At 32.2% G+C, this 19951-nt stretch overlaps 1 protein-coding gene across 1 annotated transcript in view; it reads left to right on the top strand.

Moving 5' to 3' along the window:
* Nucleotides 1-19951, top strand: part of LOC124356692 (protein O-mannosyl-transferase TMTC2-like) — a 573220-nt gene that overhangs the window by 533977 nt on the left and 19292 nt on the right. Inside the window, 4 exon segments of the mRNA XM_046807844.1 lie at nt 12074-12785; nt 14970-15770; nt 15772-15820; nt 18760-18874. Coding sequence (XP_046663800.1) covers nt 12074-12785; nt 14970-15770; nt 15772-15820; nt 18760-18874 — 1677 coding nt within the window.

Below are 19951 nucleotides of genomic sequence, written 5' to 3'. Positions count from 1 at the left end.
ATAATTCTAATTTAAATGAAACCCTTGAATGAAAATTAAAAACTCCTTTATTGAAGAGGCGGATTTAAGGCTATCCAGCCCTCTCTACCACTCAACCTTATATCGTATACATTAAATTTAACACAGTATGACACAATAGCGTTAAATGATTAACTTATACTTTAAATATAAAATAACCTAACCTATATGAAATGAAATGACTTTACAGTACAAATATATATGTTAAAATGAATTTAAAACTAAAAATACAAAAGAAAAAAATATATATATACTACAAAAATCTAAATTTAGAACAAGAAGACATTCTAACACACCGATTGACCACATGACCGCAACAAGCAGCACCACCCCCCTGAAACGTGCATGGTCCTCAATACAAGACAAGCATGAACTGTAAATGACATACTAAAAATTGCTTATCAATGAATTTTAATGTTGCTCTCCTTTTTGTAGGTTGTTCCCTAATATCAGAGATAAATGTTATATTATCGGACAGATAAACAGTGTATTTGGTTTTGATTATTAAATTTGGAATATAAATGATGTGGAATTTACGTAGTTGATGAAGTTTCATGAGTGACAATTGCTAAAAATATTTTGTAACATACTCATGACGTCTGAGATTAAAAATAAATATAATACAGTAGTTCTTAGCACGCTGGAGTCTGTCCGGTTGCTCCATGGTCATGTCATTCATCGCGACGTCACAGTAGTCAAAGTGTATAATAGTCTTTATGAGCATCACCTTAACATTGAATGACAGGTACAAGGCAAACCGTTCCAAACCGTGAGTGCCAGCAAAGACTCTTCTGCACGTATCGGAACTAGGTCAGTCCATTTGAGATTTGTGTTCATATTTAGTTCGAGATTTTATAGTTTGTTTTTGGTAATTTAGTCCACAACTGTTTCGGTGCGGTGTCAATATTAATTCGGTATCTCATTCTCGATTTACCAATTATCATTTCTTGCATTTAGTTTCAGTTCTTTATGTGTTATCCAAAAGTTAATGGCTTCAATATCCAAGTTTAGTAGTGACAAAAAGGTCGCTAGTTTGTTTAGTAAACAATTCTATTTCTAATATTTTCTGTTCTTAAGTAATATAGTTTATTGTACAATTTAATAATAAAACACCGATTTATAAATCTTTTGTAGTAGTGTAAAATCATATCATCAAAGAGTGACAGCTTTTTTGCATTAGCATTAAAATAATTTAACAAAAATCAATACCTTGGAAGAAACGTAATCTTTGTGGGTATTATGTATTTAATCTTCTTTTTAATTTTCTCTTTTAAAACTTTTCTCTTTTTAAAACTTTCCTTTTAATTTTCTACAGACAAAATTAGTTTGAATCGTATCTTTAGCCTGGAAGGCTCAAATGTAGTGATTGATGAGTCAAACATAAAGCAGAAATTCATTTCCGCTCTTGCTGAACTTAGAGAAGCGGGAAGCCGCAGAGGGGTTTCTTCCTAATCTCACGTTACGTCTTGAAGATATACTTTATCTATAATTTTTCTAAAATTATCTACAATGGCACATTGTTTCTTTTCAGTAAGTTTTTAAGAATACAGTTATCTAAAGCACCTTTTATAATAATAATAATAATTCTTTATTGCAGTAAAACAATTAACAAAATTGCATTGCAAGCGTCATTTCACCATATTGATATAACTTTATATAACGTCTATGGCAATTATACGAGATGTTTGGGTGCCTCTTCAAATATCTTTGTTCATTTTGCATCTGACCGGAATTATAAACCGGAAATACATTTCCAAGGTTGGTGTAATCGGTAGCCGCTACGGGACTTCTTATTAATCATAAGTCAAGACTCGGGATGGAGCCACATTGATTTCTTTGTCAAAAACAACTTCACCTGGTACTTAGTACATTTACCCTTTTATTATATAATATGGATGACATATATTTTATTTTAATACAAATGACCAAGTCACCTGTGATTTGCGTGAGTTTTACCATGTGAATACTTCATAACGTTGAGCTTTGCTAGATTTTTTTCAAGATTTTTATTTTAGTGTAACTTGATAATAAATGTAGTCACGACTAGGTTGTCAAACAATCTCGTTATTAAATTTGTCTCTATTACAATATTTCTCTGCTTATTAATTAAATATACTTTTGTTTAAGCTATATTTTATTTATTAAACATTTTCAATTTGCTATGTCAAGTTTAAACTAGTTTAATTATCTAAAGTTTTCGTACAATATACACGATATGATTTATTACTTTTTTAATTGGTACACAGAGAGCTAATATTTAAATATACAACTTGATGCATTTCATGGCATTATTTAAAGTCTCATGTTTCTCCAAAATTACATATTTTTAGAATTTAAAATATCTGGTTTAGTGATTGGACTCTGGTGTTTAGATATCATGAGATCTCAGATATGATCTACTCAAATTCTTTATAATTTAATACTCTTTACATTAATTTATGTTATTTTTTAACGAAAGCACGTATCATCGTGGCACACACATGAACCACTAGCGATTGCTATATTTGTTTTCTTCAGTGAAGCTCAAATTGTATTCAAATATTTGTATTTTAAAGAAGATAATTACTTTTACTGAGACTAATTTGTTTGAAATTAATTAAATATTTTTTACGTTGTGCGAATATTTCAATACACTACTCAGCTTAGTGTATTTTAAATAATGTTTTCTAAAAAAGTAACCAAACAACAAGCCATATTTGAGCCAACTGCCTAAGACTAAAAATCATCGCTCGATAATGTCAAAAACCAATACAGATTTTTAAATTAGTTTAGTAGCAATATAAACACAATGTAAAAATATTTGGAAAATATATAAATTTAATGGTCAAACATCCTTCATGAATAGGCTGTAAATTTTTATAATGCGTTCTACCAAAGTATTTAGATCTTACGCGTAGCGGTTTAACGAGTCTTACGATACAGTAAAGTCTAAATTGATTTAAATCTAACTCCAGTAGATGCAAAAACGGAATCCCTGTGTGTAGAAGAAACTAAATATTTGTTTTGATAAAAAGCTGCATCATTTTGACAATGAATTGAAATTTCTTACTGTAAAAATTAAACGCTGGTAGATCATGTAACTAATTAAACTGCATTTTGAGACCATCTGTCTATAATATGGGAAGAATAATGCGGTGCTTTCGATTTTTACTTTCATTACTAAAGCCCATTAAAATATCTTCCCTGTTGACATAAAAACATCCTTTTATTGTTCCATAAGGTGTTATAGATTTGTATATAGTAGTTTGGGATCTATAAACCGGAGATAAACTGTTGAGAATATGAATCTTTAAAGTAAATGCACTAAATATGACTAACTGAAATTAAACCTCGTTTACAGTCAGAAAAATTTAACTTTGTTGAGGATCATTTATCTAAAATCCATGTATGTTTTTGGTAATTTCATTCAATGAAATTTTTTGCAATATAACGTTTTCCATAAAATATTTACCACCTTATTTTGAGCCATTTCGCTTGGACCAAATTACTTAATAGGATAATCAAATTTGCTGTTCCAAAAGTCCTCAAAGAGTGATAAATTAATTTCTAACTTTACCTATTTTCAGACTTTTTCTCTAAGAGTAATATAACTGAAATTAACAATAAATAACCAAACCCAAAAATCGAACGCGGCACGTTAAGAACTTATATAAATTGACAATGTAAAGGTTTTTACAAAAAATAACTTTCTATCTTACATTTATCATGCACTACAATCACCGGAAACTGTTTAAAACTTAGTTCATCAAAATTATATTTTCCTGAAACATAATTATAATTATAAACTTACCAGTTAGTGTCTCAATAGTTATAAACGTAAAATATTTGCTACTTTTAAAATATACGTTTAATGTCTTTATATTTTAGTATAACACAACATTAAACTTACATTTGAGTTTTATTGTTTCAGCAAAATCTACTAATCAACCTGATGCTTTCGGTGTTTAAAATCCATCTTCACTGTACTAATGTTGCATCATGTATTTTCTTCAATTACTATTTTTATATCAGTCTTTATTACAAATTTAAACTGAAAACGTACATAATTATCACATATTCACGGTTTAATGCCGATAAATTAAAACATACTGATTAGACAATTATTGCGAACAAATTTACAGAAATTAAAAAATTTCAGTTGCAAAAGAGATGAATTTATTCATCTCAGAACTTGTCTTTGATAATTGGTATTGTTTGTTATTTGACGCCTTAATTATAACTTCTGTGAAATCAGCTTAGCAGCAAAAGGCGTGAATTATTGTTCGAAAAGAACAACAGGAGATATTCCAGTAAAATGTATTCCAGCAGCATTATAGAGCCCATTCTTATTGATTAGAACAATTTTGAGTAGATTTAATTTGTATTTTTCACAAAAGCAATAGTTCGTTGATTTAATAGTTTACCAAGGAAAATATTACATCAAAATCATATTATATTTTCGTTATTGCTATACATTTATAAAACGGAAGAAGTTATTGTTTTAGAACGTTAAAGTTTATTACAAACCTATTACAGTATAGTCTACGTATTATACAGTACGAGTATAACATTGACTGAACAATTATATTTCTGTAATTTATTACAAACCTATTACAGTATAGTCTACGTATTATACAGTACGAGTATAACATTGACCGAACAATTATATTTCTGTAATTTATTTGAACATATTACAGTAGAGGATATGTCTTGTACCGGATCAGTATAATAATGTCTAAATAATTATATTTTCTAGATTTATTACAAACATGTTACAGTACAAATCTACATTTTGTGCTATTGAAGTACAACACTGTCCGGGAAATGATATTTCTGTAATTTACTATAATCATATTACAGTTGGGTCTATATCCTGTACCGTATTAGTATAACATTGTCTAAAGAATTATATTATTTTCTAAATTAATTACAAACACGTTACAGTAAAAATAAACATTTTGTGCTATTGAAGTATAACACTGTCCGGGAAATGATATTTCTGTAATTTACTATAATCATATTACAGTTGGGTCTATATCCTGTACCGTATTAGTATAACATTGTCTAAAGAATTATAAATTCTAAATTTATTACAAACACGTTACAGTAAAAATATACATTTTGTGCTATTAAGTACAACACTGTCCGGGAAATGATATTCCTGTAACTTATTATAATCATATTACAGTAGGGTCTATATCTTGTACCGTACCAGTATAATATTGTGTAAAGAATTGTATTTTCTAAATTTATTACAAACATGTTACAGTATTTATATCTTGTACTATTGAAGGATAACACTGTTTGGAAAATTATATTTCTGTATTTTATCATAATTATATTACACTAGGGTCTATGTCTTGTACCGTATCAGTATAATATTGTCTAAAGAATTATATTTCTTAAATTTATCACAAACGTTTTACAGTATAGTTTATGTATTGTACAGTACAATTTAACATTGTTTTAAACAACTATATTTATGTAGTTTGTTATAAACGTGTTAAAGAATAATCTTCGTCTTCTACAGTAGGAGTGTAACATTTTCCACACAATGATATTTCGTTAACTCAATGTTTCTTCCACTCTGTGTTTTCAATGTCCAATATTTATTTCAGTAATTAGATTGTGACATCAGACTTACGCAAAATGTTATCCCAACTAAAATTTATTAAAACGCAAGGCCAAATTTGTTGTATGTTACTTTTTTTATAAAAGGGAGAAGCCGATCCCCTTTTAAGCCTTATTCTGCCCGTCCTCTTAGGCCACTGGCCTGTGCGAGGATCTTATCTAACAGAATAAGGGGGAGAGTCGATACAGTACAAGGTCGATGGTACTGATAAAAAGTGCAACGGTCACAGACAGGTGTCCGAACCTGCGCTATCTCTATCTCAGACTCAAATTCCAACGTCTTAGACCACTCGGCCATCGACACTCCCAGTTGTGGTCTACCTCAATGCAAGAAAATGTTTAATGCTGTCACTCGCTATATTCTAACAGGTCGGAACTCATAAATGGTTTAAGTTTATATCTGAGCATTCTATGATCACAACCAGTACATTTTTGCACACTGTAAAATTTTTAATAATGGTGAAAAAACTTTTTTTCCGAACTACTCAATACTTATTTTTGTATCCGAAACCTTATCAGCTTCATAACAGAACTGTTAACAGAAGTTTTGGCACATTTAGGTTACTTAAATTATGTCAGTAATTTAAAATAATACGGTAATAATAGGAATCTAAAACACTGTAATTTAACATATTGGAATAACTGAAACAGTTTCACTTGATAAAGAAAATATTTTTGTGCAATCTTGTTATTTTAAAAACATCAAATCATTTACTATTTAGGGAAAAATTTATCTTGTAAAGGAATTAAAGTTACCTATGACAAATTTTAATGCTTTATCATACCAGGAAGCTTATCAATAATTCATTTATACAATAGAGTATTAATATCCAAAATTCAATGATTATCTTCTGTCACTTAACGTTGCCACTGACAGTAATCCTAATTGGTAATTTGAAATAGAATGTCAATTGAGTTTAACGTCTATCGATGGCCATTTCAGTGGGATTTACTGATACTGTTGACATACCATTTAGTGTGTCTCTATGATTGATCTTTTAAATGATGCAAACTGCAGAAAATATTGGCATTTTATATCGGACCAGAGACATTTTGTGAGTTTGGTAATTTTAATGTTATTAATTATCAATGCGCTGGCTCTTGCCTTTACTTAATTAAGGGTATAAAAATCCAAAATCAATCTACTAACGAAATCTGTATTACCTTTAATGTATTGAACATCATACTTCTATGTAGTTATATTTTCCTAAATCTTCCAAACAATACCATCTTTTAAAATGTTTACACTGTTCGCTATAACATCAATCAATAGATTTTTATTGTAGAGCCATGATTTATATGTACAGCAAATGACAGTTTTTAAGTTTATAAATCTGAAATATTATACAATCTCTTTCATTTATTTGCAAATTCCTCCCTTACAGCGCCGAAGTTAATCTTCTGATTAGGCTATCTCAAAATCAAATTCCAAGAACTCAGTTACATTTTAAAATGCGTGTGGCGCCTAAAATAGTTTCAAAAGCGTTTTGAGCACCTTGGGTGCCGCATCTTCTTTATACAATGGGGCAGCTTGTTGATGAATTTAACACCTGCCTGTGATGGCTACAGGTATATTTTTACCATTTCAATTCGGTAGTTTCCCCTGGCTCCGGTCTCATTCGAATGAATGTCTTGCCCAGTTGTCATGGTACACCTAAACATGCAGACCAGAGATATTTCGAAAATGTAAAAACTTACCAGATTTAACAGTTGCAATTTTTTAAGGTTTTTCTACAAGACTCTTTGAAATTTAAATGAGCGATTATCGAATCACTTGCTTCTGCAATTTGAATACTTTCGTCAACTGTTTGTTTACACAGGTGCCACAAAATACCACTCCGTAGGGAAGGTGAGGTAAATCAAGCTATAATATGATGTCATCAGAACCTGAGTCGAGCATTACTAGCTAAACACCTCAAAACATAACTCCTGAGGATAGTTTGTCGCAAACGTGGCCAATGTGGTCATTCCATGTCAAACATCGATTCCAAAGGAAATTCCAAGGAATTAGTGCTGTAGACTTCTTCCACAATTAGATCTTGCTCTTCATTATTTAGTATCACAAACATGTCATGATTCAGCCTCTGTAACAGGATTTTTATGAAGATTGCTGCCGTTAAAAATAAATATTAATAAATGGGATAACATTTTCAAAATAACATATTGGAGTTAAATGAAAAACGCACAATTTTTTTAACATGTGATGACATTAACATATATACCTACCGTTTTGGATCAGCATAGGAATTCACCTCACAGACATTTTGCTAATGACTTCTGAAGCTCAGGCTCCTTCTTCTGCATTCCTGGAAGTGGAATATTGCTTCATTGAGATTGTACAGTAGCTTATCTCAACAAGATCTTTTAAAACATAGAAAGTTCGTTTAGTACAGCATTAAAATTTGTGCTACAGAGATCTCAGCTGTCTCTATTTTAAGACCCCTTTTACAGTTTTCGAAGATGAAAAGAACTTCAAAGAGGTTTGTCCCTTAAAACAGTAATTCTTTGTTCTTATAACCTTTTGTTTTAAATTTGCAATGAAAACTCAGGATGTTACTGAGTTTTCTGATAGCTCTTCTGCTAAATATTCTTTGACTATTACAATTAATTACTTAATTTCATAATCACTTCAATGTTTCTTTCATCAAACGTGACGCTGTAGTTATGAAGGCAGTTTATTGATACGTAAGTAATTCTCACGATTATTTCTTCTTCACATAAAACTTCCAATTACACTATATCTTATACAAGTTTTTTTGTTACTATTAAAATGAAATAAAAAGTTATTTTCAACTAGCTAGATACCAAGGGCACTGTACGAAGATGCACTCATAGGCTCTGTGACGAGCAATATATGCTTTATGTCGGACTATTCATTCTTATTGCACCTTTATCGTATGGCTTGAATAGTTCACTTATCTTGGAGAATATAGTATTCCTTTGTGCATAGCGCCTCAATAATTTAAAATGATCTAAGATCCGAAACTCTGTAATATTTTGTACTTGCAGCCGAGTGGTCTAGGACGTCAGACTCGGTATGAGTTAGAGATAGCACCGATTTAAATCCTGTCTGTGACCGTTGCACTTTTTATCAGTAAAGGCGACTCCGTATTGTGCCAACCTTCCTCCTCATGAATTCGAATGAGCAATGAGGACGGTCAGAATGAGGCAATGATGGGGCTGGTTGTCCTATCTTTAGTAAGAAGATAGAATATCGTTGTTTATCAATAACACTCTAGTGGATTTTTAAGTACTGTTGGACGAAAATAGAATTTTTCAGTAACGTAAGATGTACAGGGAAACCAACATATTGATATCAGTTTGTAGGATAAGCTTTGATAACGTTCAACTAAGAATACATTTGATATTTTAATTAGCACTATGTACGAAGAATCACCCCATAGGATTGAATAAATAGGTTTTCAATCAAAACACTGCAAAAACTATCATAATATTTGCCATTGGCAAAACATTAATTACTCTTATTCACTCGTAAGGAAATTTGTACTCCGGAAAAATTATCTTCTCCTTAAAACTAAAGTTTAAAAAATCAATTGGTAGTGTTCTTTTGTAAAGGGAGCTATTTGAATACAAATTTGAAAGCACGTAACCTACCCGTCTGATGGATAAAGAAACAAATGAATTGCCTTTTTGATCAATCTACAAAGAACACATCATTTGTGCATAATCAATTATTTATATCGAAGTAGGATTTCATGAGTTTCAGTTTGAAACAATGTACACAAAGCAGAACACTGTGGGTAAAACTCGTGGAAATAAGTTGTTACTGATGTATTTCAGTTCGGTTGAAGAAGTAAGGGATTCAATACTAGTTAAGTAGTTTTGTTTGGAAACGATCCAAACTGTTAACGAATTATGGGACAGGAATGGTCGGCAATTCAGTGATATTCACTGATTCGAATTTCGATCATAGCATCAACTTTCAATTTCCGACCTCTCAGTTCAATTTCACGCCTAATTTACTGCACCAGCGATGATCCTGACAGCATCAATGGTACTCGTCTCGCATGGCCAAATAACAACCTTCCCCACAGCAATAGTTTTTTGTACATAATAACTGACTCGGATACGGGTTTACTAAATTTGTATATTTACACCATTTTGCTAATTAAATCAATCGTATTAACTTTATCATCATTTACTCATAAATAAAATAAAACATAAATTACTTAATTGTAATTAATGGATTATTTATTTCTTCAGTCTTGTATATATACACAATTTACAATACATATACATACATATACAAAATATGTGTATACTGTATATATATACAATTCTTAAAGATTTTATGCAATGAAAATTAATAAAAAAGCCGGTAAAATGGTTCAAATTAATTCAATAATTTAACCGTAAAGTAAAAATTATTACATATCTAAAAACTTTAGTCATTATATATAAGATTACTATAGTATGATAGTGGAATATGATTAAATGCTCTATAACAGGGATAATTGCAACTTGAAATGATAATATTTTTCAATTACAAATTTCTAGACAAATAATTAATCTGGAACACTTTTTTCCAATGTCTGATCAACATTGGACACAAGTATTTATAACTATTTTCACCAAATTTGTAAACTTAATCAACAAATAAAAAATAATAGCCAGTAATCTTACATTTGCAGACCTTTTAAAATAAGTATCGAATTAATATTTAAAATATAGTTGAAACTCATAATATATAAATATTCAAATTAAGCATTATACAATTTCGAGCAACAGAATAATTATTCCTTTGTTTTCGAAACATTTATCGTCTTCGATTTTCTTTAATATAATTTTGTCTCTTTTTAAATTTAGTTCTTGATAACCTCTTCTAAATATTATATTTAAAACTGCTTACGGGTTTCCAATAAGAACGTATATTTTAATGAAACATCAAAACGACCTTAGGAATAATTAATCAACTCTCACGCTGGGCGTTCTTACTTACTGCTGTAATATAAAATTAACAATTTCAATAAAAAAGTAGCGGCAAATTTTTGTGTAAAAAGTATCCAGATATTAAGGGGAAGTAAGAACTGTACTCCAACTTTATGCTCAAACACGCAACTGTGTAAAAAGTGGTGTGAGAAAGAAGAAGTACGAGTACAATTTGTAACAGCTGGCTCCACATTAGCATAGTGGGGCGGTCTAATTTTGCGCAGCAACAGGATATTTTCGCTTGAGCCTTATCATTTATACCGGTGTGACGGTTTTTATGTTTTTACCATTTATGGAGCTATTAGTTTACGAAATAATCTATGCATAAAACTATCATCAGTGTTCGTTAGAAGTATTGTTACCAATCAAATAGTAAGAAACAAGGATTTTAACATACGTATGCTTTAAAATATTACAGTTTAAAAACAATTATTGCAACAAAATATTACATTTTAAATTTCTGATGGTGATCGATGTTTTGAAATTTAGTGTATCTGCTAATTAAATATGCAATTAGAACATGGAAAGGTTAGTAGAGGTTTTTTAAATTACAACTTGGCCTTTACTACTCTGTATAAAATGACCTATCTTTTACTATAATGACAAGGAACTTTCAGGGTCCTAACTGAAACTTATTTTTTTAGATGGCCTACTTTGGCCTGATATATCCATATTTGACTTACGGTTTGGGACTGTGGGGCAGCTGTTCTAAATATAAACTCGAATGAGTATTTAGAGTTCAAAAGAAAGCTGTCAGAATTCTTTACAAATTGAATATCAGAGAGTCGTACAAAGATACCTTCAGGGAGCTTGGATTGTTAACTTTACTATGTCTCTATATACTCGACGTCATTCTATATTCTCGATTCAAATGCGACTTGGTCCAAGGCAGTGACGTCCACCAATACGAGACAAGAGGCAGGGACAACTTTCGGACTGTACAACTTAGAACGACGGCATTTGAACAATTGCCGTCCCAAGTTGATGTGAAACTGATAAACAAGCTGCCTGAAGGAATTAAACATCTCAGCGATTCTAAAAGATTCAAATCCTGATTAAAATTCCTCCTGGTGTTAAAGGCATTTTACTCCGTTGAAGAGTTCATGTTGCTAAGATGAAAATTATTGAAAACTATTGAAAAACAAGAATAAAATAAAAAACCCCAGTTGTGTTATAAAATTTAATAGCTAAACCTGCAATTTTATTAATGCAAATATATATAATGACGAACGTACTTTACCCATGCACGCAATCTTGTAATTGTTACCGCAATAAAGATTATTATTGTTTAACATATTTTATTAAAATTTTTAAGCTTTTATCGTGTTATCATAATGATCAAGTTGGCCAGTTTAATATTTAATTATTATTTATAATTTCCATTTAAATAATTAACAACTGATACTTTAAATATCCCCAACCCTCTGCAATAATGAAGATAATAACTAGGAAGTGTGTGGTTATATTTATTCTGGTTTTTTTTTTTTTTTTTCAGCCGAGCAATTCTACGCAATCCAGACGTCCTCTCTTCTACGCCTCTGACTGAACTGTGGCACAACGACTTCTGGGGAACTCCCTTGAACTCCAGCGGTTCTCACGGTTCCTACCGGCCTCTCTGTGTACTCACCTTCCGCCTGAACCACTGGGCCTGTGGCTTCAGGCCAGGAGCCTTCCACATGGTCAACGTCCTCCTTCACGTCCTGAACACCGGCCTGGTCCTGCGGGTGGCTCGAGTTCTACTTCCGTCCCCCGCAGCCTCACTAGCCACACTTCTGTTCGCCGCCCACCCCATCCACACTGAGGCCGTCTCCGGAATTGTGGGCCGAGCGGACCTACTCGCCTGTTCTTTCTACCTCCTGTCTTTCGTCGCCTACATGTTCCACATCCGGCTGAGAGACCGTAACGCCAAGTCTAAGATGAAGAGTTTCACGAGCAAAACGAAAATGAAATGCTGCCAAGAATCAGAAAACGGAAGTTGTTTACTTGTAGATAACATACAGGATTTACTCGGCTACCTTCGGCTTACTTCGAGCTCCTTCGGCCTGAAGGATCTCCCTTATTCTTCCTCTATCGCTCGCCAGTGGGTCTGCCTGGCGGTGTGTCTAGGGTTCGCAGCCGCTGCCATGCTCAGCAAGGAAACAGGAGTCACCGTGCTTCTCGTCTGTGCTGCTTATGATGTAATAAGATCTTCTAGAATATGGCCTGGAGTAAGTGCTTGGATTACGATAGCTTTAATCATATAATATTTTTCTTAACAATTGGTTTCAAAATGGTTTATGGTAACGATGTATGAGGAACCTATTGAAAGTTCTAACCTTAATAATAATTCATAATCCCAAATGTCATAATCTGTCTCTGCACACTCTAGAATATTAAGTATACTAGTATTTAAAATAATAAAATTGTACAGTCTTTTGGCTGAAATCAGTGTTAGTTTTAAAGTAGATATTAATTTGAACATACAATCCAAAAATATTCGCCATATTCCCTAATTTATATTACGTTTGAACTGACTTAACTTTCAGCTCATGCTGAAAACAAATTATATGCTTCGCTATATATACGCTAACTATATATTTAACAAGCATTTGTTAACACATTACTTCCCATACCAGAAATGATATATCCAATTCAGATAAATTTAATATTTTTGAGAGTGTTAGTAATAAACTTAAGCTGATCCTTAAAAGGTAAAGCGTTTTCAGCAAAACTCACTCAATTTTATATGCAAGAAACTGAACATAAATTAATAAGGAAAACATTTGAATATTCAAGTAATTAAAAAGTTAGTTTTGTTACATTTATATGGGCACCAAATATGTATGTCTTTTTCTAAATCAACCAAAAGGCAACATATTTTTCTACATTTAATATAAGACATGTCTAAAAACATGTACAAAATAATATCCATTCATGTTTAAATTGCTATATACTTCGACGGGTTGTATCTATTTAAAGAAGTGTATGATTCTAATCGTTACTAAAATTAAAACTCGTTACTTATATATATATTTTTTTTTTTTATTAAAATTGTTTTTAATAGAATAATTCAAGCCTAAAATGCTAATGAAAGGTTTCCAATGTTTATCAAACATAGTTATATTAATCTTAAGTGAAATATTAAATAATTAAACTAAGCCCAATATACAGTTAACTGGGTACGTTTAGTCATACCAACACTAATGAGATACACATATAAAATTAATAACTGCTTTGAAAACCTGCCATTTTAAATAAACATATAGTGACTAACTTAATGCATTCATGTGCTTATACATGGTTCATTATTTCAAAAATCGTTACTTAAATTTAAACTTCTTCATTTAAAACGTTTTATTCCCAAGGAGATACTCTGAATGTTTAATCTGAATAATGTTTTTGAATGCTTAAACAAAATGATTGTTTGTTTTTCATTATACAATTTCTCAAGAAAAGAAAATTGAAACCTTTTATTAATCCAGGACTATACAGGAGAATTTGAAGCAGAGTTTTCGGTCATAGTGTAATAAGGCTTCAAGACAAACGATTGAAGATAAGGGTATGCCATTTTTACAGTACGTAGATGAAAGATTAGTTGAAAGAATATATTTTTATATACATAGAGGATGTTTACAAAAGGGTATCACAAACTTAAAGACAAAATGTTTGCTGCTCCCGGCTGTTCAACCCTGTTCCCTTATGCGCTGACGGATTTTATTGAAACAAGCATCTTTGGAATTCTAATGAAATATTTAGTGCCTATTAATTCTTTTACAACCACACAGATTCTTTTTCATTTGACTTAATACATTTTCAACAGGCACCATTTTTTAAGTAATAAAAGGAAACAACACAATTATGTTTCCCCTTTTGTCAATTCAAATCCAAGTGCTAAATTGGATTTCTTTAGCTTAATCAGTTTTAAGGACCAAATGTTTTTTATATAAAATACAAAATAGTGGCTAGCGGCTAAACGAGACATATCTCCACTTAAGCTTATATGACATTTTTTGTTTAAATTGATGTGTACTATTAGCCACATATGTTTGTGACACCCTTTTCTGAACACTCTGTATATATATATTTTTTCTTGTGAAAAATACTGTTAAAAATTCAAAATAATGTCATTAAAACATAGATTTGTCATAAATTAATTTTTAACTGGACCTTTGATGGACTCAGTGGTACCTATATATTTTGGCCTGGTTACAAAATATTCGTAATTTCTACTGTAAATGTCTGTAAGTTCTTGTGGATTGATCTGAACAATCTTTTTCTGTCTTGAGGGAGGTTGTCATAAAGGGGTACCAAATTTGAATAAAAACTATTTTACCAACTATAAATGTGTGCACCACCTTACATATTTCAGAGGATATCCTATTATCCGTTTAATACATCCATTTCTCTTCCAGACTTTGCAGCTGCTGCTGAGCCTGATCGTTCTAGCTCTAGGACTATGTGGAATGCTGCTGCTCAGACTCTACCTGATGGGAGCGCACACCCCAGCCTTCGCCTCAGCAGACAACCCCGCGGCGCGCTCCCCTTGGCTGCTTACAAGGCTCCTCACATTTCTCTACCTCCCCGTCTTCAACCTGCAACTACTGCTGTGGCCGCGTTGGCTCAGCTTCGACTGGTCCATGGACGCCATTCCGCGGGTTTCTTCGGTCTACGACTCCAGGAACATCCTCGTGGTGATCGTATATTACTCTTTCTTCAAGAGCTGCCGAGTCGCCTTCAGGAGAGTCTTCGAGAAGAAAGATCCATCTGAAAAGGGGTCCTGGAAGACTTTGAAGTTCAGCAGAAAAGTGAGGAGCTGTTCTTCGTGCAGACATCACCTTGGAGACCACCACTCAGCGGTGTGTCGTGCCAACAACAACAACAACCACGTGTCACGTTGTGATTGCAGACAACCGCAAATCTCATGTGTGAACCCATCGCTCCCAGAGAATGTTAGAACTACCAGTGAAACGTTTTTGATATGTGTGATATTCTTAGTGTTCCCTTTCCTCCCAGCGACAAATGCTCTGTTCTACGTTGGTTTTGTGGTCGCTGAGAGAGTTCTGTATCTGCCCAGCGTGGGCTACTGCTTCCTTATCGCTTTTGGGAGTCACATCGTCAGCAAGAAGTCCAATAGACGCTTGGTTAGAGCCATGTTTATCCTGCTCCTTGTGGTGCTCAGTGGGCGGACGATTAGAAGGAACAGAGACTGGAGGAAACGAGGAGAGCCTTTACAGCTCAGGCATTCCTGTAAATCCACCAAAAGGTAAGTAAACGTATTTAGATAAGCCTAAAACGTTCCTTATACGCGAGTCGTACAGGGAATCTTACAGGCAAACTACGCAAGGAATACTAATACTGCTAAACTGGAGATGAAACAAAATTGAATACAGTTCCTTTCTTAAATATGCTCAATTAATTTCTAATAGAATTTAAAATGAATCCATATCAAGCAATTATTAATTTGATTAGATTCCGATAGCAAAATTATTTTTAATATTACAATAATAATCTTAATAATATTATAAATGTGGAAGTAAGATTGTTTATTACGCTTTCACGCGTAAATTATTCAATGGATTGCGCTAAACTTTTACACGGACATTTTCAGGGTCCTTGGAATTAATATAGGCCTGTTATTATTCCGGAAATCCCTCCGAACTATGCCCCACTAGTCTCCAAAGATACGTAAATTCCCATAAAAAACCCATTGGTACTATCAAATGTTATTAATTCATTGGAGGAGCTGTTAAATGTAATCAACTATTCTACATAAACATTGTATTATGAAAAACTATCATATGTTTATTTAAGTTAATTCAAATTTGAAATGTATATCAATTTATAGTCTCCAAACCATTTTTTTTGTCTTAGGACAAGAAGCTTATTCTAGGAACTTTGCGCTGCTGCCGGAATGACAGGATATTCTGGATAGGTAAGGGTGGGGGTAGGGGCCGCCTGTACCCACTCTGGGTTCAACTGTAAGGTATAAACCAGCCAGAATTGAACCCTCTGGGGGCTTCAAACCATATAGTTAGTTTGAAAGTAAAACTTAATAACTTAACATGTTTTCCAGATATTTCAATTTTAATTTTTAGAATAAATTACTTTGAACCATACATTTTAGCAAACATCAACAATTAATACAGTATTTGGTTAATGCAGATATCAAAGGCAAAGTTGATTTCTGGCTTCGACTACTTGCTTAACTTCTGGCCCCCTGATACATGACTAATTCTATTATTTAAATATCATAGAACACTATCGTATTCTATCTTTTTGCTTCCATATATTTGCTTTCTCTAAGAAAGCTCTGAACTTCGACTTTAGGGTTCCTATAAATTGGTCTAAAATAATTCAAGTGTTACTGAAATCATGGGAGCCACGTGTGAAGCCGTGGGTAACTGCTAGTTATACCAATAATTTTAATTAATTCCAATTATTGAATGTCTAGTTCAGTACTGGCTAGTTATACATAATCACTGTAAGGAATGTAAATGTGATATGATAATGCAGTGCATAAGATCATGGAACTAAGACATGTACTACAAGCTCAGTGGTTTCCCGCCGAGTCGGCTGTGCGCGCACGCAGGCAATATAAAGCCAATATCTGTCCAGACGTGGGACATGTGCTGGGCTTATTGTAGCACATAAATCCCTCCTAACTGCTTCAACCACCCCCCCTTCCCCACAGTACGTGAGACACAGTGCTGTTTACAGCGATACATGTTACTGTTACAGTATTACAAATAGAAAAGACCTCGCTGCTCTGTACTGCCATAGTTTATATTTATATAATAATTTCCAAGTGTACATTTATAAAATTTCTATTACTAAGTATGCATTATAAAGCGAAACACTTGCATGGAAAAAGGCAACATTATACAGGATAATAACAGCTTTCCAAAAGATAAACATTGCGAAAAGGTTTATAGGTATACCAGACCATTAATTACCAGGTATAATTACCAGATATATGTTAGAACAGGTTAGTATATGTTTGGTGTGTAATCTTTCTGGTATGTGTCTAAGTATTTGTTTTAGTTACAACATCTGAGTTAGAAAATATAAAGTAGGGGCAACAAATTAACTGTCCGAAATAAAAGACAAATTTAAGTGGGAAAGCTCTAATTTTGTTGTTCTTTTTATTGTTACAAATAAGTTTAATCCAAATTTTTGTAGTTTTTCTATATAATATATTGGGTAATTCTTTTCCCTATTACTAATTAATTATGAATTATAAAGCGAAATACGTGGAAAAAGACACCAGCACACATGATAATAACAGCTTTCTAAAAGAGATAAATTGCGAAAAGGATTGTGTTTTAATTATAAATATACTTACACTGCCAGGTATATGTTAGACTAGGTTATTACATGATTGGTGTGTAATCTTTTTGGTATGTGTGTAAGTATTTTCTTAAGTAACACTTGATTTAGGAGATATAAAGTAGGAGCAACAAAGTAAGATTCCAAAATATATATTAAAGTTGGAAAGCTCTAATTTTGCTGTTATTTTTACAAATAAGTTTTATCCAAATGTTTGTAGTTTTTCTATATAATAAATTGGGGAATTATTTTTCCCCATTACTAAGTAGCCTATGCATTATAAAGCGTAATACCTACATAACAAAGGCACCATCACGCATGATAATATCAGCTTTCCAAAAGAGAAACATTGAATTAGAACACTTGAATTATAAAATAGAAATTAGGAGCAAAAAGTAAGAGTTCGAAATAAAAATTTAAGTTGAGAAACTAACAAATTTAGTTGTTATTTTTACTGTTACAAGCCAGTTTTATCCAAAGTTGTGTACTTTTTCGATATAATATATTGGTTAGTTCTTGTTTTCCATTACCCCGTCGCATATGATAATAACAGCTTTCCGAAAGAGACATTTTGAAAAGCTTTATATATATATATATATATATATATATATATATATATATATATATGTATATATATATGTGCTTTATATATGTGTTATATATATATATATATATATATATATAATTACACTGCCAGTTATATGAAGGAAACAGGGTTTTACCGGACAAAAATTCAGTAAGTGTTCCTGATTTTTTGTATCAGTGAACAATGGCAAATGTCCGGAAAATCCTGTTTCCTTCACAATCCTGCCACCGTCAAAATAAACTTCAAAGCCAGGTATATGTTGCATAATTATAACATTTGTACTGTTCCAGCCTACGGTAACTTAGGATCCGTGCTCAGCTCTCAGGGCCGCATGGACGAGGCAGAGAGGGCCTACAACTTGGCGCTCAAGTACCGACCCAACATGGCCGACGTCCATTATAACTTGTGAGTGCTGGCCTCAACTTGTAGTCCTAATCTTGGCTAAAAGGGTGTTGGCGTTCATTAGTTATAACTCTTTAAACTCATTTGTCTGTTTAATCTAGTACTTTCTTTTTTCATTACAATGACAACATTGTATAAAATGTCTATAAAATGCACTACTCAGGATATTGTTTGGCATACGGTTAAATTATAGTGTACTGCATAAATTAAAATGCCACAAAATCTTTATAATGTGTAGCAGTGTCAGAAGCAAATTCAGCATAAACAATCATCTATACAGTTGAAATGCTGTAGATGGAGCTTATATTGGTCACAAATTACGGTACATGAAAAACATAAAACCAATATTTAAAACTTTTATTGTTTTGTGAGGCCTTTTGATAGCGAGGCTATCATCTTCAGACACATCACAAAAGTAAATACAAAAAGTAAATTTGATTATTAATAATAGTTAACATATGTTTACCGAAAGTTCACAAACCTGGAAAGGAAATGAGACCTATAGTGTCATCAATAAATTCTCCAACATATTTACTGTCTAAATGGTTGCACACCAGACTTAAAGAGCTACCACAATTTCCTTCATTAGCAATAAAAAACAGATATGAATTTTTAAATTTAGTAAAAAATATTGAAATTAAAGATGATGAGTACTTAGTATCTTTTGATGTTACTTCTCTATATCCTAACGTACCTATGAACACTACGATTCTCTTAATACAAGATTGGCTTCAGTCTATACATTTATCAAGCAAAGAAGTTGAAGAGTTCATGCTTCTAATTAATCTATGTATGAATCAAAATTGTTTTCAATTCAAAAATTTATTTTATTTTCAAACTGATGGAACAGCAATGGGAAATCCTTTGTCATGCTTCATTGCAAATATTTTCATGAGTCACTTTGAAATTTTAGTTAAAGAATCTCTACCATACTTTCCAAGAATTTGGATTCGATATGTTGACGATATATTTGCAGTGTTCAACAAAAATGAAAACCTTAATAACTTTATAAATCACCTAAATTCATTTTACTCCAGCATTAAATTTACTCATGAAATTGAATCCAACAACTCACTTCCA

This window comes from Homalodisca vitripennis, chromosome 3 (assembly GCF_021130785.1).
Source record: "Homalodisca vitripennis isolate AUS2020 chromosome 3, UT_GWSS_2.1, whole genome shotgun sequence".
NCBI classification, from domain to species: Eukaryota; Metazoa; Arthropoda; class Insecta; order Hemiptera; family Cicadellidae; genus Homalodisca; species Homalodisca vitripennis.
Note: the sequence above shows the minus strand (reverse complement) of the source record. Positions and strands in the feature narration are given on the sequence as shown.